Raw genomic sequence first — 27,047 nt, forward strand, 5'->3', positions numbered from 1 at the left:
CTATGGATATAATGTATTTATATTTAATTTCTTTATAATTATTTAAATGACTGAGGATTCCCAGTCTGACGACTGGGAATATTTAAGCATGTGAATCTATGAAAGATACCAATGCTGGAGAAATACAGTTACAGGTAACTAACTAAAACTTAAACTGACTGTTAAATTAATAAATAATTGTTTAATCAAGAAACCTTGAGTATAAGTGTTTATTTGGATACCTGTCATAACCCTACAGCTCACATTGACCCCTCTTGAGATCAGCCTGACTGCTGAGTCACTCTACCAACTTGTGTAGTACATGCTTATACCAAAGGTTGGGTTAACTATTGCCAAGCGGTCAAGGCTGGGGCAGTCTCCCACAGGGTACTGCATACCATCATGCTTAACAATGACTGTTGGGTAATAATTGGTCTAGTCACACTGTGTGAGACTACACAACACAACACTTACCTGCTTGCTCCCCTTTCAAGCTCTTAGCTCCTCTAACTCCAACTCCCTCAGGGTCAGTCATTTGTCCAAGAAACGAGCTCGGGGTAGATCTGTCTTCGGCTGGGGTCTCCCTCTGGAACAGCCTCCCTGCCACTGTAAAACTTGGAGAACCATCTCCGGTTCCGGAAACACCTCAAGACCTTACTCTTTGCTTCTGCCTTCGCCCCGCGCCACCCGCCCCTGTCCCCTGCCGATCGCTTCTGTCTCGGCACCGCGCACCATGACACCCTCTGTTTTCCGGGCCCAGGTACCTGCTCACCCTCCCGCGGTGCCTCTGGGCCACCCCTTGCACTGGGGTCTGTATCTGTACCCATACAGTCCCCCCCCAGCCCCCCTCCAACTTTTCTTCCTGCACTTATCAGACCTGCCCTGTATGCTGCCTTAAACCCAGTACTTGCCACTTGCTAGCTCACTACCACTGTTTGTTGCATTTATTATGTATTCATTTATTATTAATCTGTTTCTCTTTAGCTCCCTACTTTCCCCATCTCCCCCTTCCATGCACTTTTCCCTTCCCTCCTCCCCCTCTCCCATGCACTTGCACGTTCTCAATGTCACTGGGCCTAGTAAGAATGTTTTGTTCTCCCCTATTCACCTCCCTTTCGGTGTCGCGCTCTGAAACACTTGTGTACGAGCGCGATAGAAATAAAATATCAATTCAATAACCCCCCCCCCCTTTTGGTATAGGTCTGTACTACAGAAGTTCGTATTGTGACTGTGCAGCCGGGCCAAGAGGGGTAAATGTGAGCTGTAGAGCTATACAAATGTAATCCGTAAATACAAGTATCCAAGTAACTCACTCATGGTTTCTGTTATTTAAAAGGCAATTCATTTAACGATATAAATATACTTTAAAATACTTTTCAGGATCAGCACAAATTAGTGGATTCTCTTTGGATATGCTTCTTACACACTTTCTACACCCTGAGGTGATTTCATTCACAAGGACAGTAGCAGAGTTTATATATCACACTGATTATACTTTACAGATTAAGGAAGGAAAAAGGTTAAACAAGTTCTCAGTATAGGTGAGGACACTTAACTCTTCCAATGTAATCTAGACAAGCCTTTCCCACCTATAACAGTCTAAAACAAGTTACCACCAATGAGGGACAGAAATATCAAAGTCAGTGGGATAAAAGAGTTTGAAGGAGTCCAGCATAGCCAAAGTCAATTGGAACAGTCTATGGAGCTGAGGTACTTATGAGATAAAAAGTCTTGCACAAAGTTAGAGTTTGTAGAAATCACTTGTAGGGACACAAGATGTTAAGCCTGTGAAAAGAGAGTGGAATTCAACTCTAAATGTAAGCCACTACAATTCGCAACTGAGAAAAGCACAGCTAAAAGACAATGAGGTAAGTACCCCAACCCTAAACAGTACCTCTTGTTTGAAGAACAGTGGTCCAGCTGGATTCTGTCTTGGTACAGCGGTGCAGACCCAGTGTTCCTGAGCCTCAGTCGTGGGGACAAGAAGGACGACGTCTGGAGGGCTCCTGCGGTGGTACTTGGGAGGTTGTCGCCAGCTACAGGCTCTTTTCGGTTCAGCAGCACTTTGCAGTTTCAGCGCTTAGCAAACAGCACCGTTGCCGATCTTGGATACCGGTTGGGCTTCCTTCACTACTTGGGTCCTCCACTCTGGTGAGGGGACTCGAGCTCTGGTAGTCCTGCTTCTGGAGGGCCGTTAGGAGACTCCTGGAGCTTCTAGCCGGATTTCAGATGTTTCACTCGACTACGTATTACTCGACCCCTCGCACTCTGTTCTGCAGCAATGAAGAAGTACAGCCAGTCAGGGAAGATGATGAGATAACATATGATAGGTTATTTAGAACGCGCTTAATACCCAGAGGTTTCTAAGCGCGGACCCAAGGATCGAACCTGCGTTGCTCTGTGTCATCTTGCTTCCAAGGCGAGCACGTTGCCTCTGATCTATCCTCCCGCGACAGTAGAGTACGTCTCTGGGTTAGTTGTTCCCACTAACCCAAGGGGAGAAGTCTTCCCTTCCAGTGCTCTGTCGAATTGAAAAAGGAGTTTCAGCACAGCAGCAGGGCTTCACCGGGCAATTCATAGGGCCAGGAGGATGCAGCAAGCTTTGTTCATGGTTCCTTCATTGGGTCTTGCTCCTAGTGGTCGACTCTGCCTCTAGTCCCAAAACACTTGACTTATAAGCAGTTTTCTCTCATAAATGCACAGCCTAGATTGTCAATCACACTGCAGGGTGGCTGTCCTAAAATGACAGCCAGCCAATCGGGTTGCATTCAGGCATTCCCAGAGACAAAGGACAGGGGAGTTTCGGGACCCTCCATCACATCATGTCCTTCCAAACACACTGGAGCCAGGGACGGGCTTCAAGGCTGAAGCTCGCGGCAGCCAAGACCAACAAAGGGCTCTAATCTGTTTTGATGCACAGAGTAAAACCCAAGAAAGACCTTGCAAGCAAAACATGGTGAAAAAAAGACCAGGGCCATTTTGATGAAATGGTCACCCATAGGTGCTGTACTGCATGTGAGGGTTCGGCCTGCGGTAGAAAAGTACAATGGTAGTAAAGATTAAACCACTGCCACCAGCCATTTAAAGTAGTGATGGTAACATAAGTCTCCAGCATGGGGTCTGGCATGGATTAACATGCTCACGAATGTTCCATGTCAGGCTGGGAATCCTCGGTAAAGAAAAAATCAGTTTGTTTCAATTATGAACTGTCTTTCTCCTAATAACCAATCACTGAGCTTTCGGTCCTACTGCCCCCAGCTAATGACTGCCCTCCACCTAAGCCCCTCCTCTGGGAGCTATCTTCAGATTTGGTAGCACGTAAAGTGGCCATAGGACCAAGAGAAGAGCTGCAGAGGGGTAGGCGGGAGGGTTCGCATGTGAATCCATGCCAGACCACAACAGTTAAAGGTAAGTGACTTGTTCATTCTCCAGCATTGGGTCTGGCATGGATTCACATGCTCATGAATAAAGAATACATAGCAGACAAGAACCCTGTAGCTGCAGCGATCGCTCTGGTCGAATGGGCTCTCGGACGGCCAGGCAACAGTCAGTTTGCCAACCAGTGAGAATAGGCGATGCAGCCAGAGAGCCACCTGGAAGTGGAAGCCTTGGAGAGTGCCTTCCCATGGTTCGCAGGACAAAAGTTCACAAAAAGTTGCGACGTCTTTGTGCGGTCCACGTAGAACTTAAGCGCTCTAGCCACATCCTGCGAGTGCAAAGTCCTTTCAGCCGGCGACGAAGGCATCGGAAAAAACGCAGGTAACGCCAAGGGCTCGTTTATATGAAAGTCCGACAGCACCTTGGGCATGAAGGACGGGTGCGTACGCCGCACCACTTTTGTGTCATGGAAAGTTAAGTAAATTGGCTTACAGGACCTGAATCTCATCCACTCGTCGTGCCGAGGTGATTGCCATGAAGAACGCTGACTTCCATGACAAGAACCTCAGTGGCACTGTCTGCATAGGTTTGAATGGAGGGCACATGAGCCTAGTCAGTACCACATTGAGTTCCCACTCCGGGGCAGGAGCTTTCACCTGCGGGAACGAACAGAATAGTCCTTTGACAAACTCCTTAACCAGACAGTGTGACCATAACAACGACCCTCCCGGAGATCTGGTGTAGCGGGAGATGGCCACCAGATTAACTTTGATGGAGGCATCAGCCAGTCCTGCTTTGTCCAACAGTAAATACAGCAGCACCTGCGGAGCTGTGACTCGTAGAGGGTCAATCTTCTGTGCACAGCACCGAACGGCGAACCTCTTCCATTTAGGTCCTTTGCATTTAAGAGTAGACCATGTTCTGGCCTTGGCAAGTACCTGCTTGCAGTCCGCTGGGAGATCGTAACCCCCAAACTCTAACGCTGCAGGAGCCAGGCCTTCAGGTTCAGCGATCCTGGGTCGTGGTGCAGAATTGCGCCTCCTTCCCTGGTGAGAAGATCTGCAACCACCGGAAGCTTGACTGGAGGGGACGCTGACATGTCTAGAAGGTCCGAGTACCAGATCTGCCTTGGCCACGCTGGTGCAACGAGGATCATTATGCACCAGGACTGCCTGAGTTGATTGACTACTCGAAGAAGCAGCGGAGGGAACACATACAGAAATAGGACGTCCCAGGGGAATGAGAATGCGTCCCCCATGCTCACTGGCTGTGAAAGCCTGCTGGCGAACCTCAGGCACTTGGTGTTCGTCTCTGTCGCAAATAGATCGATCTGGTCATTGACCCATCTGTGGAAAAGGTGATCCACTTGGTCCTGCTGAAGCTCCCACTCGTGGCAAGAGCGCAGCTCCCTGCTAAGGGAGGTGGCAACGTTGTCCTTAACTCCTGCCAGATCAAATGGGATGAAGAAAATCCCTTGGACAACGGCCCAGTGCCATAGGTCCTGCACTAGGTTGGAGAGTGCCAGGGATCCGTGAAGACCCACACCATCTTGCTGTTGAGGGACGGAAGGAAAGACTTCAGGGCCCAAAACACTGCCCGCAGCTCCAACCCATTGATGTGCAACGCTTTCTCCTCCGGTAACCACAGGCCTCTTGCGTGAAGGTTTCCACTGTGAGCTCCCCATCCTTCCATGGAGGCGTCTTTCGTGACCGTCTCCTGGTGCGGTGGGGGTCTGGAAATCCGAACCTCTGGACAGATATGCGCAAACACCCCACCACTTTATCGCTCGACAGAAGTTCTCACATGCGATCTTGTCTTGGAAGCTTCCTAACACTTGTATCCAATGGGCTTTGAGGAACTCATGCAGTGGGCACTCCTGTATCTGCAGAGTCGGATGAGATAAATGCATGACGACATCATGCCGAGCAGAGATTTGATGGTCCTCAACGTGGCGACCTTCAGTGCCAACAACCGTAGTCCGACTCCAAAAACAGTGTAAACATGAAAATCCAAATCAGGTAAAACACATGAGAGAGTGAGAAAAAAGGACTCACTTCAGGGTTAAAATGAAAAAGTCCTAAGTCCAGCAAAAGAGCTTGGGGTCTCTAATGTTGAATGGAATTTGCACAGAAATGAGAATTTGAAGGGATTGTGTCCTCCGACGTATTCCTCATCTTTGATATACGTTTCCAGCTTGCTGGCCTCGGAAATTTTTTCTGTGGAGGGCGCTGCGCGTCGACGGCCACCGTATCGGCGCCGACGTCACCATGCCCATAAATAGACACGCGCTGCGTCCGTTGCTCAGTTCCGTTTTTCCGCACTTCGTGGGGCCTCGGAACGTCGTTGCTCAGTTAAGTCAGGTTTATCTAAATCTATTTCGACGAATATTCCTAATCGTTCTCGATGGCTTCTTCATCAGAACCGACGACGCCGCGATCCGGCTTCAAGAAATGTTGAGACTGGGGTAAAAAAATGTCAATAACGGATCCACACTGGGTCTGTTTATGGTGCTTGGGGTCCAAGCACCATTGTTCGGAGTGTGGGGACTGCATGTCCATGACGGCGAAAGCCCTGAAGGAGCGAAAGGGGAAGCTCGAGAGAGGTAAGTCAGCCAAATCCTCCTCAAAGGTTTCGTCGGTCGAGGCATTCGTCTCCTCGCCGTCGAAAACACTCCCATTCTAGATCTCGAAGCAGCTCCCACCATTCGTCGAGATCTAGACACTCAAAAAAGAGATGTTGAAGGTCCCATTCCTCGTCGTCTTCGGTGTCCCCAGAAAGAGTTTCCTGTCCCACCAAACACAGTTCTCAAGCTGATTGGGAGAAATTCAGAAAGAAAATGTTAAGCGTCTTCGAGAACGCGGCCTCGACCCCCTCGAAGACAGCTAAGGGTGATACCCCGGGTGAAAAACCCAAAAAATCAAAACGCTGCGAGTCGCAGCACCCGGCGAAACATTCCACCCGAGAGCGCCATGAGCCATTGGGTAAGAAGGCGCCGTCTTCGAGGGTCCCTTCGACGCCGTCGTCGAAGATTCCTTCGACGCACGGGCCGGCGCCATCGACGCCGTTGTCGAAGGGTTCCTCGACGCATCGGTCGATCGACTCGACGTCGACATTGATGAAAGAGAGGACCAAGGCTCCACAGCCAACAGTGTTTTCAAGGGCCTACGGCACGACGCCGAGACCGTCGTCGATGCCCTCGAGTAGGATCCCGATCCTCTCGAATTCTTCGAGGCCCCTTCCAGTTTTTTCGACGCCATTTTCGGCGCCTTCGAGGCCGGTTACATCGACTTCGACATTTTCTCGTCCAATAATGACGAGTTTGGCTCCTTCAGCCCTAGAGATGGGCTTTACTCCATTTCAGAGATCAGAATACCCTGGTCTTTCTTCAATTTATGAAGAAAGAGAAGACTCTGACCAAGAAAGTTTTGGTTTACAGAGATCCACACTGCCTGCTGCAGAGGATTTCACCTCTGAAGAAAGGAGGCTGAAGGAACTGCAGGACTCACTTCATGAGGCCAGTGTACTTGACACTTCCTCAGAAGTGGAATTTGTAAAGCCAGACCCAGGGGAACATGCCAAAACAGCATATAGAACCCCGATGGCAAGAATAATTGAGTTTATGGGTTGGTCTGCACATTCACATGTTTTCCAACAGGATGATCTAACGGATATATTGGACAAAGGCCCACAGGAGGACCCTATGGTCCCCTTCCATGCAGCCCTACGAAGAAAAAGTGCATCCAATTGGGAGACTGCCGAAGTCATCCCAGCAGTCAATAAAAGACTGTCGACAAAGTATAGGGTAGCGGCTGCTGACCCTGAATACCTGTCAAAACACCCGACCCCAGAGAGCCTGCTGGTTCAAGCGGCAACTTCATCCAGAAGTAGGACTGCTTACCCTACTGTCCCACAGGACAAGGATGACAAGAGGTACGACTCTATGGCAAAGAAAGTCTTCTCTGCCTGTAGTATGGCGTTGAAGTCCATCAACGCCACCTGTACGCTTGCCAGATTCAGTCACACATTATGGGAGTGTGCTTCATCAGCGGCTGACTGCATCCCCTTTGGAGAGGAGAAGGAAGCCTTCCTTAACATCATTCAAGATGGCAAAGATGTCATGTGCGAGTCTCTTCAAACTGGGATCGATTCCGCTGACAGTATCAGCAGGGCCATGGCGGCTAGTACAACAATCTGCAGGCATGCGTGGTTGCGAAAGTCTGGCTTTGCTCCAGATGTACAGGCCAGAATTTTGAATATGCCCCTTGACGGCTCTTCGTTATTCGGAAAAAAGGCTGATGACAGTCTGGAAAAGTTAGACTAAAGCAGCAGCAAAATCCTTATGAGATGCTATCCGCCAAACTCCTTTTCGCCCCTCAGGAACCTCTAGGAGAGGAAAGTCCTTTCGCTTTTATTCCGCATTCGGAAAAGGCAGAGGACAGCCGGCTCAGAGGCCAAAGAAGATCCACCCGAGGTGGACTGGTCAAAGGTACTAAGACCGCAGCAGCAGCAGGTGCCTCTTTACCCTTGGCATCTGCATCAGCCGCCCCCAAACCACTCTGAGGCCTTCTCACACAAGACACCTGTAGGGGGCAGGTTAACTCACCATCTGACGGAATGGCAGGCTATAACGTCAGATGCTTGGGTGTTGGAGACAGTTGCCCAAGGATACTGCCAAGATGTTCCTCCTGTCATAACACGTTCCATGGGAACTCAATCTTCTGGTGGACGTGCTCAGCAGAGACTTCCCACTACCTGTAGAGTATGAGTGGCAATTGCATGGAGACATTGTTCTCAAAATCTTCGCAGACTAGTGCTTCCCAGAGGTCGACTTGGTTGCGACTCTGGAGAACGCACAATGCTCAGATTACGCCACCAGGTACCCGCAGAACTGCTCCAATGGGAACGGACTCTGGATAAGATGGTCAGGGAAATTTGTCTATGCTTTTCCCCCGACTTCCCCAGCTCAGCAATTTAGTGCACAAGATGGACCAGGAACCAGTCACGATGATTCTAGTGACCCCGATGTGGGCCCGCCAACTTCATCCCCCTATCGCCAACCCAGCTCCCGGACGGGACCTGAATTTTGTACTGACTAGACAAATGGGACCTCCCTTTGAACCTATGCATAAGGCTAGCCTTAAAGCACTCACTTACAAGACCGCCTTCCTAGTCTCAGTCACATCAGTTAAGTGAGTTGGTGAACTGCAGGCCCTTTCAGTTCTAGACCCATTTGTCATGATTCACAAGGGTAAGGTGGTCCTGCTCACCCGCCCATGATTTCCGCCTACATTTATTTCAAAATTCCATGTGAACCAATCAATAGAACTACCCACCTTTTTTCCAGAACCCCACTAACGTGGCAGAAAGAAGCCTCCACACACTTGATGTGAGGAGAGCGGTGATCTATTATCTGTTGAAAACAAAACCACTAAAAAAAATTGTTATTCGTTTCAGTGGCAGCTTGTAGAGAAGGGGACCCTCTCTCTAGATCAGTTATTTCAAAGTGGATTGTAAACTACATCACACTGTGCTATACTCTTGCCAAGAGAAATCTGCCATTCAAGCCTAGCGCACACTCTACTCGGGGCACAGGGGCTTCCATAGCATTCATTGCAAATGTTCCTCTTGAGTCCATTTGTAAAGCAGCAACCTGGAGTTCTGTACAGCCCTTTACACAACACTACTGCCTAGGTCTGACTCTCAGGTGGGACAAGTGGTGCTAAGACATCTCTTTGCTACTGATCCTTCACACATCCCACTACCATCTCTGGGTACTGCTCGCTAGGCGCATCATGCGTTTAGAAGCAAATTAACAAGCATCAGAAGACATGCATTAGTTACCGTAATAGCATTTCTGATGCTTGTATCTGCTTAGATTCACATGCTCCCACCCTTTCTGCCCTCTTGGAGTAGAAGGAACATAGACATCTTACACCTCTCTCTGTACTCACAATGGTCATAAGGCTCCCTCACAGCAGAAAAAACACAATCGGAGGGACCTCGACGCATGAGTGATTTTGGGTACTTTATTTTATTTGTAATATATACGTTATATATACGTAATATGTAATATATAATTTTATTGACCTTGGACCCAAAGGCATTTGGGCGCGTACAGTAGTACAAACCGGACTAAAAACTTAAATGGAGCGATCAGATGTCCGAGGCAGGAATAAGAAAAGGAGTCATGAATTTAAGAAAATAAGTGTGTTTAGGTCTTTCTTCAATGCGGTCAGTGAGTTTTGGCTTCTTAGGGTTGCCGGTAGCTGATTCAAAAATTTAGGGGCCACCAAAAAGAAGGCTCCATTCTCGGCTTTCTTTGTTTTACTCCGCGGAAGAAGCTCTCTCATTGACCTTCTGTGTGATATACACCTGCAGGTAGGAAGGCATCCATCCAAACCTCACTTAAGGTGATAACCTGTAACCTGAACTTGGCACGAGCTTCCACTGGTTGCCAATGCAGAAAGCACCTAGCATCTGATGCATGATTTCGGCGAGACAAGCCGCCACAACTCGAACCGCCCAATTTTGTTCTATCTGTAGTCTGCCAATGTCCTGCTTACATAGACCAACCAAGAGACTTCTACATTAGTCGATCTTAGACGATATTATGGCTCTAACAATTGTTTCTGATTTAGCCTGGGTGATGAGTGGTCTATATAATGAGGATGATATCACACTGTTAACATGAGGCCTCATAGTGAGTGACTGGTCCAAGGTCACACCCAAGTTCTTTAATTTGGGCAGGGGGATAATATTATCAACCCCTAGCGTAAAAGATCTGGAGGCCGGGTCCAGCTTAAGAAGGGAGACTGAACTGCCCACTATCATAAGTTCTGTCTTCCCTTTATTCTGTGCGAGGTTGTTGTCAAGCATTCCCTTTTCAATGAGATTGAAGACTCTGTTGAGTTCCTGTTCATCCCGTAAATGGCAGCCTGACAAGGAGACGACACGTTCCGTGTCAGCATAGTTCAAAAACATGACCCCATCCAACTCTAAAAGCGAGAAGAATGGGGCCATGAAAATGCACAGAGACATACTCGCCCCTTGAGGAGCCACGAAGAGGACTGGAATAGCGTGGGCTTCTGCCTCTTCAGAGCAGACGCTACTGTGTCTATTGTCAACGAAATAGGCAATCCAAGAGACGGCTATGAGCGAGAAGTTGGCAATCTGCACCAATCTGGACATCAAGATGGAGTGTTCAACCAAGTTGAATGCGGCTGACTGATCCAAAGCTATTAGGAGGGGGAGGTGCCGTTGTCCAGATGGTCCAAAAGTCTAGACTTTAACTCGAGGAGAGAGGTCTCTGTACCATAACTTGGTCTAAAACCGGATTGATCGGAGTTCAAAATGGGGTACAGAGTAAGGGGCTCTGAGACCTGACCATAGGCCACCCTATCTAGTATTTTTAGCAAAAAAGAGGTATAATTCAGCAGATTGTCCCTAGATAGCCTTGTTTTTTCAGAATGGGTGCACTACAACAACCCTGACCTCCAGGCAATAGAAACCCAACCTTTGGTATAAGTCTGCACTACACAGGTTGGTAGCGTGTGGAGCAGCCAGGCTTATCTCAAGATGGGTCAATGTGAGCTGTAGGGGAGTTAGTTACACAGTGACAAGTATTCAAATAAACTCTTAACACAAGGTTTCTTGAGTAAACCAATATTAATTTATGTATCGGTCAGTTAGAATAAGCCTTCTTCAGGAGGGAGCAATATAAAGCAACACACAAATACACTCAAAAAATACACACTCTTAGTTATCTAAATCAGTAAATACCCATTTGGGATGACACAGTCACTACCTATACCCTCAGGTGACTTCAATAGCTAGGGTGCTGTTGATATTAATATACCACTGTTGCATTTAGAATATTCTTATGAGTAGTGTAAAAGGGAAGAGAGTTCAGAATAAAACGGGTATTCACACAGTTATTCTTAAGTAGGTAAGTACTTTCAAAACAACCCCCCAATGCAAAGTCAGTTAACCCTTTCCTTGAAGGAAGACAAAACACATAAGCAGAAGAGAGAAGAGTCATTCGGGGAGCCAGGACAGCCAATGTTAAGTTACCAAAAGTCAAGGTGAACTGAAGCACTTCTTGCAGGTAAGTAGAAAGTCTTTTCCAATGTTTAAAAAGTCTTTGTAGAATAGAAGAAATCAAAGTAGGGCCACAAGCTGATAAGGCTTGTGAAGTAAAGAAGCTGCAAGCAAATATACACATGCAACCAATCAAGTCTCCAACAAGGACAAGTGGTTCTCCAGCATGGGGGTCTGGCATGGATTCACATGCTCATGAATATTCCCCGTCGTCCTGCTGGGAATCCTCCGTAAAGAATCAGTTTCAGTTTTATTTGTGAACTGTCTTTCTCCTAACAAACAATCCCTGGTCTCTGAGTCATACTACCCCCAGCCAATGACTGCCCTCTACCTAAGCCCCTCCTCTGGCAGCCATCTTCAGATTTTTACAGCACGTTAGAGTGGTGGGAGTCCTCGTGCTTTAGCTCACGAGCTTTTACTGCATTTAGCGATTTTTCTAAGAGCTTACTATATTTTTTCCAGTCAATCGAGCCTCGAGCTCCATCGATCCATCATCCGACTAACAGGGACCCGTTTTTCTGAACTTTCTACACCCCTCAAGGGTGATTTGTTGTTGATTTCCCTTCTTGGAGGATTCCAGAAGATTCTGCGATGCCTACCCCGCGTGTACATGGCTGAAGATAAAGGAAACTTGACGCCTCTGTTCAGGATCTGCCTTGGATGTGGACTACGAAACCTTTTCCTGGATGATGGGCACACTCTGTGCCTTTACTTCCTACATTCCTACCAAACGCACGTAGAGGAGACTTGTGCGTTCTGCAAGGATATGGTGCCCTGCACCATGAAGGACCATCGCAAGCAGCTCTCCGAGTGGCTTCAGACGAAGATCCCGGCTGTGGTTCAGCCCCGAGCCTCACCCAGCAAGAGGAAATCAGAGCTGCGACAGGGGCCCAATATAAGGCAAAACACTAAGATCCTGTGGGCACCCGGAGTGCCGTTGGGGACGGGCTCCTCGGCGGCTAGGTCGGAAATGACATCCCCGACACTTTCAACGACAAGCCAACGCTCCAGGTCGACGACTAAGAGGAAGTCGGACCATCCGGGTAAACTTCTGGAGAAGTCCCAGTCGATTCTGACGAAGAAAGCCAAGGGGGAGCAGGGCGCTGACCCTCGCCCCCTCGGTGAAAGGCTGCAAGCGCATCCAAGATCGTGAAGGCCCAGGTTCACACGCGAAATATTCCCTTGAAGGAGTGGTGACGTCCCTAGCGAAGGCCGCGGATGCGGGTTCGCAAGAAGCGGCCCCTAAGACGAGAGTTTCCCTGCCTGCGTGGAGGGAATCGTCTTTTCTACCCATCGAGAAGACACTGGTGAAGACAATGCCGATCATCTCCCCTAGACCGTCCCCACTGGTTGAGCAGAAGGGCGAGGGCTGTAGTCCTGCAGGGCTCTGACATCTCCTCCGAGGAGGAGCTTTCTGGTCTGAAGGCCGTACTGGACAAAAGGTTTTTCGTGGCCAGGTCCTGTGGGAAGGACCCTGGCGAAGCGGATGTGGAGAGCGGCGAGGATACCGACGAGGAGCAGCAGGGCGGTGAGGATCCAGAGGACATCACGCCACTGCCATCGCTCAAGTTGCAGCCGCCACAGCAACTGCCACCACCGCCAGCGGATGTGTCGGACGACATCCTACAGGCACTGCACACCTTGTGTTCAGAGATCCGGACAAGGATGCCCCTGTCGCTGGCGGGACATCCCACGCACCTGGGCCGTTAGAGGGAACCCACCATCAAGAGTTGGAGTCCATCCTCCACCTCCTTGCCATCCTTTGCCACCATCCCTTCCTTCGAGGGATGATATGGAACTGTATACGGCCATGATGGGTATGGATGACGACAGAGGGGACATCCCGCTGCCCAGGACCTTGCCACCCGATGAGATTGGCTCTTTCCACCCCATGATCGCTAGGGCCTTGGAGATGTTTCAACTGGCCCTGAGGAGGAGGAGGAAGGCTTCCTGTACCAGTACCGAGAGGCCAAGAGGAAGACTGTACTTTCTATCCCTCTATTGGATGACATTTGGGACGAGGGGCTGTCCCTCCTGAAGAACCCATCCTCGGCGAGGAGGGACAGGTACGAGAAGAAATATAGGGTGCCGGACTCTGCACTCAAGTGTCTCAGATCCCAACCGTCCCCGGACTCTGTGGATTCGGCGGCAGTAAGGAAGTAGTCCTCCAGATCTTCAGCGTCCTCTGACCCCCCTCCCCGGACGGCTAGGGAAAGAAGCTAGACGCCATCGGGCAGTGGGTCATCTCGTCTCGTTCAAGATCGCTCCCCTCCTGGACTTCCTTCCCGACAAGAGCAGAAGCACTGGAGATCCTGCAAGAAGGCGTGGTGGCATTGGACCATGCCATCACGGTGGCCACGGACATCGCCGACATGGGCTTCCGTGAGATGGGCAACAGTGTTTACCTTTGTCGGCTGGGGTTGGTTGAAGGCCACTAGCTTCCGCCAGGATGTACAGTTGAGGGTGTTGGACATGCCTTTCGACAGGGACAACTTATTCGGCAAGACACTGGATGAGATGCTTCAGGCCACCAAGGTGGATAACGAGACGGCCCGGGCATTGGGCACGGTCCAGCAGCGATGGCCGTCCTTTGGGGCCTCTGGAGGAAAGTCCCAGGGATGCTCCAAAGGTTTCAGTGACGGCTCGTCATCTTATCGTCAACCATCTGCTCTTCGGCTCAGGAAGCCTACAGGGGCCACAGCAAGTCTGGAGGAGGTTGCCGCCGTCACAAAGGTCCCCAAGGTGGCACCACCACAGCGAAGCAGGATTGAACCGGCCGCAACATTGGGACCCCACCCGCGCACCCCAGTGGGAGGCCGGCTGGCAAACTTAGTCAGCATGCGGAAGCCCATCTCCACCGACCGTTGGGTGCTGGACATCCTGGCACACCCTGGAATTTCAACAGAAGTACCCTTGCATTCCACCCGTGGCCAGAAATAAAAACCACATCCCTCAACTTCTGCTGAGGTACGGGCCATGCTGAAGAAGGGCGCAATAGAACTCGTTCCAAAAAGGCTCTGGTGCTCCTGAGTGTACTCCACAGAACTTCCTTGTCAGAAAGAAGATGGGCGGTTGGTGACCCATACTAGACCTCCGCCTCCTCAATAAGTACATCAGGTCCCAGAAGTTTCAGATGATCACCCTTCAGCACGTGCTGGGACAACTGGAAGAAGGGGATTTCCTATCGTCGCTGGACCCGGAGGATGCCTATTTCCACATCCCCATTCACAAGGAACACTGCAAGTTTCTGCGCTTCATGGTCCAAGGGCAGCATTACCAATTCAAGGCTCTTCCCTTCGGATTGAAGTCTGCACCAAGGGCTTTCACCAAGTGTCTGGAGCCAGGGGCGGCGTGGTTGCGCCTGCAGGGGATCCACGTCTACCCCTACCTAGACGATTGGCCCATCCGAGCGAAGTCGAGGGGACCGTCCGGCTACTCACGGAACTGGAGTTCTCGATAAAATGTGCTAAATTATGCTTGGTGCCATTGCAGGATGCGCTGTTTCTGGGGTCCCGGCTCAAAACGGTGTTGTGTCTGGCGTCCCCCTCATGGGAGAGAATAGCGGCAATCCTGGGCAAGGTACAATGGCTGTTGACCGTGAAGATCGCAAGGGTGAGGTCCATCAAGTCCCTCCTCGGCATGATGTCGTGCATTTACCTTGTGCGCCTGTGCAGGCTGCAGGAGTTCCTCGAGGCCCGTTGGATACAGGTATCGGAAAGCTTCAAGGACAAGATCACCCTCGACGAGAGTTTCCATCGAGCAATTTGGTGGTGGGCTGTCCGCGCGCATCTGTCGGCGGTCGCGGATTTCCAGAACCCCCACACCAGGAGACGGTCACAACAGAGGCATACCTGGAGGGATGGGGTGCACACCGGTCGTCTCCACCCAAGAGGCCTGTGGCTACCGGAGGAGAAGTCGTTGCACATCAACGTTCTGGAGCGAAGGGCCGTGTGTTGGGCCCTCAAGTCTTTCCTTCAGTCCCTCGGGGGCAAGGTGGTGCAGATTTTCACAGACAACACCACCACAATGTTTTACATCCTGAAGCAGGGGGGCACCAGATCCCCTGCACTCTCAAGAGGCGCAGGACCTATGGCGATGGGCCGTCGCTCAGTGGATGTTCCTCATCCCATTGCATCTTGCAGTAGTGAAGAACACTGTGGCCGACCTTCTCAGCAGGGAATTGCGCTTGTGCCACGAGTGGGAGCTTCAGCAGGACCAAGTGGAACTTCTATTCCGACGATGGGGCAATCCCCAGATCGATCTGTTTGCGAGGGCGACAAACACCAAGTGCCAGAGGTTTCGCCAGCAGGTTTCCCCAGCCGTGGAGCATGGGGAATGCATTATCCTTCCCCTGGGACGGCCTGTTTCTCTATGCGTTTCCCCCGTTGCCGTTGCTTCTGCGACTCATCAATCAACTCAGACGGTCCTGGTGCAGGATTGCACCAGCGTGGCCGCAGCAGATATGTTACTCAGACCTTCTGGACATGTCAGCGTCCCCTCCAGTCAAACTTCCGGTGGACGCAGATCTTCTCGCCAGGGAAGTAGGCATGATTCTGCACCACGACCCAGGGTCTCTGAACTTGCAGGCCTGGATCCTGAAGTGCTAGAGTTTTGGTGGATACGATCTCCCCGCAGACTGCAAGCAAGTGCTTGCCAAGGCCAGGGCTTTGTCTACACTGAAATGTTACGGACATAAGTGGAAGACGTTCGACGTCTGGTGCCATGCACAGAAACTCGACCATCTGCGGATTAAGGCCCCTCAGGTACTGCCTTATTTATTGTCGCTGTCCAAGTCAGGGTTGGCCCATGCTTCCATCAAGGTTCATCTGGTGGCTATCTCCTGCTACACCAGAACTCAGGGCGGTTGTCATTATGGTCACACCGTCTGGTCAAGGAATTCATAAAAGGACTTTTCCGTTCGTTCTCGCCGGTGAAGGCTCTGACCCCGGCGTGGGAGCTCAATGTGGTGCTGACTAGGCTCATGGGGCCCCCGTTCGAACCCATGCGTTCGGCACTGCTGACGTTTTCATTGTGGAAAACAGCGTTTCTTGTGGCCATCACCTCCGCACGACGAGTGGGAGAAATTCAGGCCCTCTCTTGTAAAACACCTTACCTGAAATTCCATGAGATGAGGGTGGTGCTGCGGACGCACCCCTCTTTCATGCCGAAGGTGCCGTCGGACTTCCATCTCAAAGAGCCCTTGGTGTTACCTGTTTTCTTCCCGTCGCCTTCGTCACCGGCTGAGAGGACTTTGCACTCGCTGGATGTGGCTAGAGCGCTGAAGTTCTACGTGGACTGCACAAAGTGTTTTCGGAAGACATCACAGCTGTTCATGAACTTTGGTCCTGTGAACCAAGGTAAGGCCCTCTCCAAGGTTTCCATTTCCAGATGGCTCTCCGGCTTCATCACCCATTGTCACCGGTTGGCAAACTGACCGTTGCCTGGCTGTCAGAGAGCCCATTCGACCAGAGCGATTGCTGCAACTACGGCGTTCCTGTCTGGTGTGCCCCTGCTGGACATTTGCAGGGTTGCTACGTGGAGGTCGATGCACACCTTCACGAAATTCTACTGCGTCGACCGAGATTCCAGGGAGGAGTCCATAGTCAGCCAAGCAGTGCTTAGCAACCTGTTTGCTTGAAGGTGAGCCTGGTGAGGAGGTAAGAGATGCTTAATGTTGAGAAGTTAAAATGCTTGATGTTGAGCCTTGCCACCTCCTGTGGTTGTGCATGTGTGTACTGCTATGTATTCTTTATTCATAAGCATGTGAATCCATACCAGACCCCGTGCTGGAAAAGAAACATGTTACTTACCTGTAACTGTTGTTCTCCAGCATGGATTCACATGCGAACCCTCCTGCCTACCCCTCTGCGGATCTTCTCTTGGTCCTACTGCCACTTTACGTGCTACCAAATCTGAAGATGGCTGCCTGAGGAGGGGCTTAGGTAGAGGGCAGTCATTGGCTGGGTGGCAGTATGACTCAGAGACCAGTGATTGGTGGTTAGTAGAAAGACCGTTCAGAAATGAAACAAACTGATTTTTTTTCTTTACCAAGGATTCCCAGCCTGACGACGGGGAATATTCATGAGCATGTGAATCCATGCCAGACCCATGCTGGAGAACATCAGTTACAGGTAAGTAACTTGTTCCTTACACAACAAGAGGTAAGTTCTCTTAAACTTTACAGTACCTTAAGGTTGAAGAAAAAGTGCAGCAGATGAATTCTGTTCCTGTGCAGCTCTGCAGATCTCGCTGTTCCTGGTCCTCAGTCGTGGGGACAAGAGGGAGGACTTCTGGGGACTCCTGCACTGCAATAGGACGGTCACCGCTCTCAACCGGCAATCTTCAAACACGTGGCACCTCGGTGTTTCAGCTCCTCGCGACTAATGCAAATAGCAACACAGCGGTTCCTGGCTGTTGAGATGGGCTTTCCTTGCATCTGGTGTCCTGCACTCAGTTGAGGGGGCTCAGGCTTGGTCAGTCGTGCTTCCTGCGAGTCGGGAGGATGTTCCTGGATCTCTTGGCCAGCTTAAAAGCAATGCACACAAACTGGTGTTCCTCGCCCTGGCTATCCGGTACCAGCAGCGACTGCAGTGGAAACTCGACCAGCTCCGAGAGGATGTCCAGGTTTCTTACTTTGGAGTTGATTGGACTCACCAACTCAAAGAGAGAAGTCGTCTTTGCAGGGGCTTCTCTGTAGATGCGAACTTGGCGTTTCAGCACAACAGCAGGGCTTCACCAGGCAAACCAACAGTCCAGGAGTTGCAGCAGGCGTCTCCTCCAAGTTCTTCTTCAGATTCCTTCGTCTAATGCTCAACTCTGCCTTCCAAGCCAAAAAGCCTTGCCTTTTATGCAGCTTGCTCCCATTCATTCCAGCCTAGCTGTCAATCACCCAGCAGGGTGGCTGTCTTTGCTGGACAGCCAGCCGGCCAATCACCTAAGAGTGCATTCCTGTCTCCTAGGAGACTACGCACAGGGAGTTTCTGGCACCTCCCTTGCTTCCTGCCCCGCCAGACACCCTGGAGTCAGAGGTGGGCTTCACTCGTGAATCCCGCCAAAGACAAAATGAACAAAGGGACCAAACTTGAGCGCAAAGTAAATCTCAAGAAGGACTTTTCCACAAAGAAATGGCGAAAAAAGAAGACCTGGCCTTTTTAACAAAAATGGCACCCTTGGGTGCTATACTGCTGCTGTGAACGCAGCCCGCTGTAAGTGCACACCACAGTAGTTTAAAGTAAACCACTGCCACAAGCCATGGGTAACCACTGCCACAAGCCACGGGTAACATAAAATTGTTACATGAGAAGCTAGACAAAGGGGATACTAAGTAAGCCCTCCAGCACCCTATTTTAAGATAGTGTGTGCTGGGTCTAGAAAGTTAAACAGGTAAGTAAAGTCAATTTCACTTCACTGCTCTTGGAAACAGTAGTTTATCCAAGAGACAGTGTTTAAAACTTGGGAAATCTGAAAGACTTCCCTGTGTCACTGCTGTGTGAAGGTGCTGTGTGATGCAATGTAAAAGATGATGCCTATGTAGTTTGTCAGACTCCACAACCAAAAGAAACAGTGTTCAAAATCACATTAAAATACATGAGTGTCGGGAAAAAGGTTTTCTCACCCTCCAGGTAAAAAAAAGAAATCCTCAAAATACATCAAAGTTGCTGGGGTAGAGGGAATTGGCAAATTTCTGAGAATTCTCCCAAACAATGGGTGTGACCATTGTCTGTTTAAGGTCCTCCAGGACATTGCCTGCTTGCAGCGAGACATTCACAAACATGCAAATTGCTTTTATGAGCAACGGTGGGCATGTTTTTATGATCAGCGAGGAGCAGGCATCCCCTATGCAGCGAGTCGCTTTAAGCGGTTCAATAACTTTGAGTCTCCTCCGATATAGGTTGAAAATTAAATTGTGCGACGTCCGGGTTACATGAGGTGGTCGTCTGGGACCCAAAATCTCCTGGTGAAGGTAAAGCCTTCTTCTTACCTAGAATGTCCCTTCTGATGCCTTGAGGTTTTTCTTGTATACCATCTTGTATTTGCTGGCACCACTTGGCGTCTTTTACTACTAATTGGTCGGCTGACTTGCGGGACTGTCTCCTGCTCTTTTGAAATTTTAAAAATGTCCTTTACATCCGACTGCATTTGAAATTCTAGTATTATGGAAATTCTTTTGTTTGCAAAATGGCTGATTTGTACGACTTGGCTAGGTTTTTATAAGCTGTTCAAGAAGCTGAACTCGGGGAAGCTTTCCTGATTTAAAATGCCTTCAAGTTTTGGGATTTTAGTTTTCAAAACTCAGCCGATAACCAGGGTTGACTTTTATAACCATCGTCTTTTTCTTTTGTTTTTTTACTTCAGCAGTGCTAATGTGTTAGAAATAGGTCATATTTGAAGCTAGGCAATGTGACATGGCATGAAGAGCTGTGTCCAGCAGCGGTTAGATATTAGACAAGGTAAGATGTTTCAAATTACGTGTCAGAATAGCGCGTTTCAAATTATTTATTTTCACTGGAAACAGTACTGAGAGAGAGAAGTGAACAAAAACATGGTTAGACCATGGGCAAGGTGAGGTAAAGACATTTTGGCATGCAATATTCAGAACCGAAAGCCAGTCCAAAGTGTGACCCAGCGCATGCATAGGATCAGATACTTGCTGTTCGAAGCCTATGTCTGATAAGGACTGTTGTAGGTCAGCTGCATAATGAACGTGTGCTTCCCCTAGTCAATAATTAGGATACAAATTTTGAGGAGAGCTTCAATAAAGGTAACAGATAATTGTTAAGGGCCTCTACCAGGATACCCGGATTGTTTTCTGTGCGGGGGGCTATATATCTATAGAATATTGACAGTGGCCTCTACATTCATACCAACTTTTATATGTAGAGAGTCGATACTCTATCAATTGTCCTGGGCATTTCCAGATGGAGAGAGCATCTTTAAAAATAAAAGCTACGCCTCCATCTCTACCTTCCAGTCTGTCCTTTCTAGTCATAGCATATCCTGAAGGAATAGCTAAATTGAGAACAGAGCCATCTGCGCTGGAGCCCCAGGTCTCTGTAAAACAACATAGTTCCAAATTATTCTGTTCTATCTAGTTAGCACTACATGTCACGTTAGGGATAGTGTTACAGACAGGCCCATGTCGATGTCCCCTTTCGATCCTCAAAAGAAAGATGCAATACTCCGCGATCGATTAACATTAGATGTCGGACTTTATGCACATCATGTTAATCTAAGCAGATACAATCATCAGAAATGCTATTACGTTAAGTAATGCATGTTTTACTGCTCATCCACATATGTTGATTAGGTTTTGGCAACTCTGAGTTTTCTGTTAACTCGAACTAGGGTGGCCTCCTAAAATCGGTCCACAAGGCCAGATTCTAGAAATCCATCTTCACAGGACAATGTCCAGAAAAGTTGTGCTCTTGATGTCCAGATAAAGGGATTTGCTTTATCCTATTTTATGGCATAATCTGTCAAGTTGTGAAGTGAGAATTCATGGACACAAAAGATTCAAATGCTTGAAAAATGTGAATGTTGCATCAATTAATATGTGCCCTACTTCTTTCAGAATGATGAAGAAATTCGAGGAAGTGAGAGCAAAAAACCAAAATTGGACGAAAAGAACTTGTCAAGCCACAAGACCGCAAATAACAGAGAGTATGTTTCGAAACCATTTTATTTGTGTGTCTGCTTATCAGCGTTTAAGAAATTACATGTGCAACAAACTGGTTTTTCCCTAGTCTGTAAAGCTGATCTTTCTCCTTCCCAACTCATTGAGAAGCCTGGTCCTTCACCCGTCTAGGTCATAAAACGTCTCTAAGAATGCTACACAACGCAATTGTAGAGTTTAGTATTGGTTGTTTGATGGCCTCCCATTACGCACCCTCATTTAAATGACCCTGCTGCAGACACTAGTCCCTTTTTATCCGCCTAGCTGTTTAGTTGAAATACTGTTCATTGTGTTCTTATGGCGTTTAGTCTTTTTTGTAATAACTCTTCTCCAGCATGGGGTCTGGCATGGATTCACATGCTCATGCACATGCACTGCCACCCCCCTCGCTCTTTCAGAGCCGCCAGAGCGCCAGGGGACCACTCCGGTGGTGACAGTGCACGCTACAAATGTCCTTTAACATTAACATGAATATTCCCTGTCGTCAGGCCGGGAATCCTTGTTAAAAAAAAAAAGTTTCACTTTCTCTTAAAAACTGTCTTTCTCTTATAAACCAATCACTGAGCTCTGGGTCATACTTTCCCCAGCCAATGACTGCCCTCTCCCTAAGCCATCTTCAGATGTTTACTGCACGTTCAAGTGTTGGGAGTCCTTATGTTTTGCGCCGTAGAATTGTTCCTGCGTGTTTGAGGTTTATTTTGTTAAAATTTCAAAATTTTGTCAAATAGAGCCTGTGTGCTCTTTCGTGCTTTCGACCAGCAAGCAGGGATCCGTTTGTTGGCATCTTTCTTTGCCCCTCCAGGCCAAGAATAGTTGAGTTCATCGAAGATTCCAGAGGGCCATCAGGCCTACACCGCCAGACCATGTCGGAGTCGAAGGACAATGGATGTTCTCCAGCATGGGGTCTGGCATGGATTCACATGCTCATGGATATTCCCCGTCGTCAGGCTGGGAATCCTCGGTAAAGAAAAAACCAGTATCAGTTTCGTTTCTGATCTGTCTTTCGTAGTAGTAACCAATCACTGGTCTCTGCGTCATACTGACCACAGCCAATGACTGCCCTCTACCTAAGCACCGCCTCTGGCAGCCATCTTCAGATTTTTACCGCACGTTCATGTGTTGGGATCCTGGTGCTATTGCTCTCGAGCGTTAGTGCTATTTTTTCACGTTTTTTGCTCAAAAACTTCGTTTTTTTCGGTCAAAAGAGCCTCAAGCTCCACCGACTCTCCATCCGATCAACGGGGACCCGTGTCGGATTCGTCTGCGCCCCTCAAGGGTGAAGATTTCGTCGAGCTACGCTTTGGAGGACTCCAGAAGCTTTTCAGGCCCGGACATGGCCCAGGAGAAGGGAAGCTCGACGCCCGGAAAGCTGTTCAGGGTCTGCCCTGGATGCCAGCTGCAGAACGTCTTTAAGGAGGACGAACACTCCTTTTGTCTCTACTGCTTACATGAGGACAAGATGCACGTGGAGAAGGACTTTGCGTTTTGCGGCAACATGTCGGAGCGGACCATGAAGGACCGCCATCAACGTCTCGCCAACTGGCTGGAAGGGAAGAGCCCGTCAGGCAAGAAGAAGAGGAAGAAATCCGAGCGGTCTTCTAAGACCTTTGAGGACGCCCCGGCGACGGGGGTCCAACACAAGGCCAAGCACAGCGAGTCCGCTGGCACCGGGAGCGCCGAACGGTCGGGCTCTACGGGCGCCAGGCAGGGCGCACCCTCCCCGGCACCTTCAGCCACGAGCCAACGCTCTGGGCCGGGTAAGAGGAAGGGCGAGGACCCGGCAAAGCTCCTGGAGAGGCCCCGGTCGAGCTCGAAGGCCCCATCGGAGGGGGAGCGAGGCAGTGTCCCCCCCCCTCAAGGATAAGGCGGTGAGCGCACCTAAGGTGGTGAAGGCCTTAATCATCCGGCCAAGCCCTCTATCGATACTGTTGCGGCGACCCTGGCTCAGCATGTGGAGGCTACACCAGTGGTGGCGACCTCAGGGCTCAGAGTCTCCCTGCCACCTGGGAGGGAGTCCTCTTTTGTGCCCATCGATAGGACCCCCGTGAAATCCCCGGCGGGGAAGAAAAAGGGGGGGCAGGGCGTCGTCGTAGATTCGGCTTCAACCTCGGAGGAGGAGCTGATCGAGGTCTTAAGCCACGGCCTTGGCGTGGAAGAAGACCGGCCCGTCGGGATGGATCCTGACGCGGGTGACGACGACATCGTCGAGGGTGCCGACGGGGCCCCTGATCGCCCGTCGGATTCCCCTCTGCCAGCGCCGCAAGACAAATCGGCGGCCATTTTGTTGGCTATACAGTCCTTATGCTCAGAGATAAGGACGAGACTACCGTTGCCGACGGAGGAACCTCTCCCGTCGGGGGATCCTGAACCGGGACCTTCTGGTGTTCCCCGCCCAAGAAAAGGAGGATTCACCCTCCACCTCCTTTTCAGCCGTCGCGCCCCGTCCAGCCGTCGCGCCCCGTCCACCCGAGGGGATGATACGGGGACTGACACGGCAGCGACGGGCATGGACGACTAGGATCTACCCTCGTCGCCTCCCACCAGGGCTTCTCCGCCCGACGAGATTGGATCGTTCCACTCCGAGCTTTTCCAACTCTGCCCTGAGGAGAAGAAAAAGGAAGGATTCCTTTATCAACGGCGCGAGGCCAAGAGGAAGACGGTCCTCGCGGTGCCTCTACTGGACGACATTTGGGATGAGGGCCTCGTCCTCCTCAAGAACCCTTCCACGACGCCAGCTAGAAGAGACCGGTACGAGAAGAAGTACCGGGTCCCGGACGCGGCCCCCCTGTGCCTCCGGGCGCAGCCTACCCCGGACTCCGTCGTCTCCGCGGCGGCCAGGAAGAAAGCGGGGGGGGGGGGGGGGTGCGGCCTCCACATCGACTTCCCCACCGGATGGCGAGGGAAAGAAATTGGAAGCTATGGGACGCAAGGTCATCTCGTCTGCAGCGACGACGATTAAAGCGGCCAACGCCTTGGCTATCGTGGCCCGCTACGACAGGGAGCTATGGTACAAACTGGCTCCCCTGCTGGACTTCCTACCGGACGTCAAGAGGGCGGATGCCCTGGAGATCCTACAGGAAGGTGAGGTGGCGTCGGACCACGCCATCACTATTGCGACGGACATCGTCGACACTGGGTTTCGCCAGTTGGGCAACGGCGTGTGCCTTAGGCGGCGTGGATGGCTCAAGGCTACGGACTTCCGTCAAAACGTACAGACCAGAGTCCTGGACATGCCGTTCGATGGGAACAACCTGTTTGGGAAAACAGTGGACGACTCCCTGGCCATTAAAGCGGACACTGAGACGGCCCGGGCCCTTGGGGTTCTGCAGCAACGACGGACGCCCTTTCGGAGCAGCGGAGGAAAGGGCGCCTCCAAAGGTTCCGGCGGCGGTTTCTCCACCTACCGTCAAGCGGCCCGCTCGTCTCAGGAGGCCTACAGAGGATGAGGCAAGTCTGGCTGACCCCGCCGTCGTCGCCAAGGAGGTCAAGGCGGCAAAGCCTCGTCGAAACAGGATTGAACCGGCCGTGGGGTCGGGCCCCCACCGAAGCACCCCGGTGGGAGGCTGGCTGGCGAGCTTCGTCAGCGTGTGGGAGTCCATCTCCACCGACCGTTGGGTGCTGGACGCCTTAGCCCGGGGCCACGTGCTCGAGTTTCAAAGAAGGTGCCCGCGCGTCCCCCCCGTGGCCAGGAAAGAGCTTCACGTCCCTCAGCTTCTCCTGGAGGTAAGGGCGATGCTCAGGAAGGGCGCCATCGAACTCGTCCCAAAGAGGCTTCGGGGCTCCGGAGTTTACTCGAGATACTTCCTCGTGAAGAAGAAGACGGGAGGATGGCGCCCCATCCTAGACCTGCGACGTCTGAACAAGTTCATCAAGGTGCAGAAGTTCCGGATGGTCACCCTCCAGCACGTCCTGGGTCAGCTGGAGGAAGGAGACTTCCTGTCGTCGCTGGATTTGGAGGATGCCTACTTCCATATTCCCATCCTAAAGGGGCACCGAAAATTCCTCAGGTTTGTGGTCCAAGGGCGTCACTACCAGTTCAAAGCCCTCCCCTTCGGACTACGGTCGGCACCCAGGGTATTCACCAAGTGCCTTGCACCGGTGGCGGCGCAGCTGCGCCGCGAGGGGATCCACGTCTAGCCCTACCTGGACGACTGGCTCATCCGAGCCAAGACGAGGGAGCTCGCCGTGGAGCGCACGGCAAGGACCGTCCAACTTCTCACGGACCTGGGATTCTCCGTGAAGTACGCCAAGTCCCACCTGGTACCCACGCAAAACGCACTGTTTCTGGGAGCGAAGCTCGACACAGTGTCCCTTCTGGCCTCCCCGTCGGAGGAAAGGACCAGGTCCATCCTGGGCAAGGTACAGCAGATGTTGGCTTCCGACGCGGCCAAGGTGAGGTCCATCAAGTCCCTCCTCGGAATGATGTCTTCTTGCATCTACCTCATTCCCATGTGCAGGCTCCGGATGCGCCCGTTGCAGGAGTTCCTGGACGCACGCTGGATCCAAACGACGGGCGGCTTCGAGGAGAGGATCACACTCAACGAGAGTTTCCGCCGAGCGGTCCGGTGGTGGGGCACCCGTGCGCATCTGACGGCGGGCATGGACTTCCGGACCCCAGACCACCCGGAGACAGTGACCACGGATGCCTCCCTGGAAGGGTGGGGAGCGCACACCGAAAATCTGCACGCGAGAAGCCTTTGGCTCCCGACGGAGAAGTCCCTCCATATCAAAGTCCTGGAGCTCCGTGCAGTGTTCTGGGCCCTCAGGTCCTTCCTTCCGTCCCTCAAGGGCAAGGTGGTGAGGATCTTCACCGACAACACCACCACCATGTTTTACATCAGGAAACAGGGCGGAACCAGGTCCCCAGCACTGTCCAAGGAGGCGCAGGACCTGTGGCATTGGGCCGTCGCCCAAAGGATGTTTCTGGTGCCGTTTCATCTGGCAGGGATAAAAAACACCATCACCGACTCACTCAGCAGGGAGCTGCGCTCGTGCCACGAGTGGGAACTACGGCAGGATCTAGTGGATCGCCTCTTCCGACGGTGGGGCACACCCCAGATCGACCTGTTCGCGACGGCGACGAACTCCAAGTGCCGGAGGTTCGCCAGCAGGTTTCCCCAGGCGAGGAGCATGGGCGATGCTTTCTCGTTCCCCTGGGAGGGCCTGTTCCTCTACGCGTTCCCTCCTTTGCCACTGCTAATCCGGCTCGTCAACCAGCTCAAGAGGTCACAGTGCAGGATGATCCTCGTCGCACCTGCGTGGCCGAGGCAGATATGGTTCCCGGACCTTCTGGACTTGTCAACGTCCCCGCCAATCAAGCTGCCGGTGGACGCGGATCTACTCTCCAGGGAAGGAGGCGCCATCCTCCACCACGATCCGAAATCGCTGAACTTGCAGGCCTGGCTCCTGCAGCGCTAGAGTTTGGAGGATACGACATACCGGCCGACTGCAGAGAGGTTCTTGCAAAGGCCAGGGCGTCCTCGACTCTTAAATGCTACGGACACAAATGGAAGAGGTTCTCTGTCTGGTGCCACGCACAGAAGATTAACCCTCTACGGATTACGGCCCCCCAGGTACTGCCGTACCTGCTGACGCTGGCCAAAGCTGGACTGGCACACGCGTCCCTCAAGATTCATCTTGCTGCGATCTCCCGATACACCAGAACCACGGGGCGGACGTCCTTGTGGTCTCATCGTCTGGTGAAAGAGTTCATGAAGGGACTGTTCAGATCGTTCCCGCCGGTGAAGGCTCCGGCCCCGGCGTGGGAGCTCAACGTGGTGCTGACCAAGCTCATGGGACCTCCGTTCGAGCCTCTGCACTCCGCCCCGTTGAAGTTTCTGTCGTGGAAAACAGCGTTTCTTGTGGCCATCACCTCCGCACGACGGTTGGGAGAGATCCAGGCCCTTTCCTGCAAGGCCCC

The 27,047-nt window shown here is 51.2% G+C and overlaps 1 protein-coding gene across 2 annotated transcripts in view; it reads left to right on the top strand.

Annotated features, from left to right (window-relative positions):
- The window catches only part of AFF4 (ALF transcription elongation factor 4), a 1,482,962-nt gene that overhangs the window by 1,009,447 nt on the left and 446,468 nt on the right, over window positions 1–27,047 (top strand). For both annotated transcript variants that reach the window (XM_069652488.1, XM_069652489.1), the window contains exon 14: window positions 21,026–21,114. In XM_069652488.1, the coding sequence (XP_069508589.1) occupies window positions 21,026–21,114 (89 nt within the window). The remainder of the gene's footprint in view (window positions 1–21,025; window positions 21,115–27,047) is intronic.

This window comes from Ambystoma mexicanum, chromosome 3p (genome assembly GCF_040938575.1).
Source record: "Ambystoma mexicanum isolate Mex_15411 chromosome 3p, UKY_AmexF1_1, whole genome shotgun sequence".
Lineage (NCBI taxonomy): Eukaryota > Metazoa > Chordata > Amphibia > Caudata > Ambystomatidae > Ambystoma > Ambystoma mexicanum.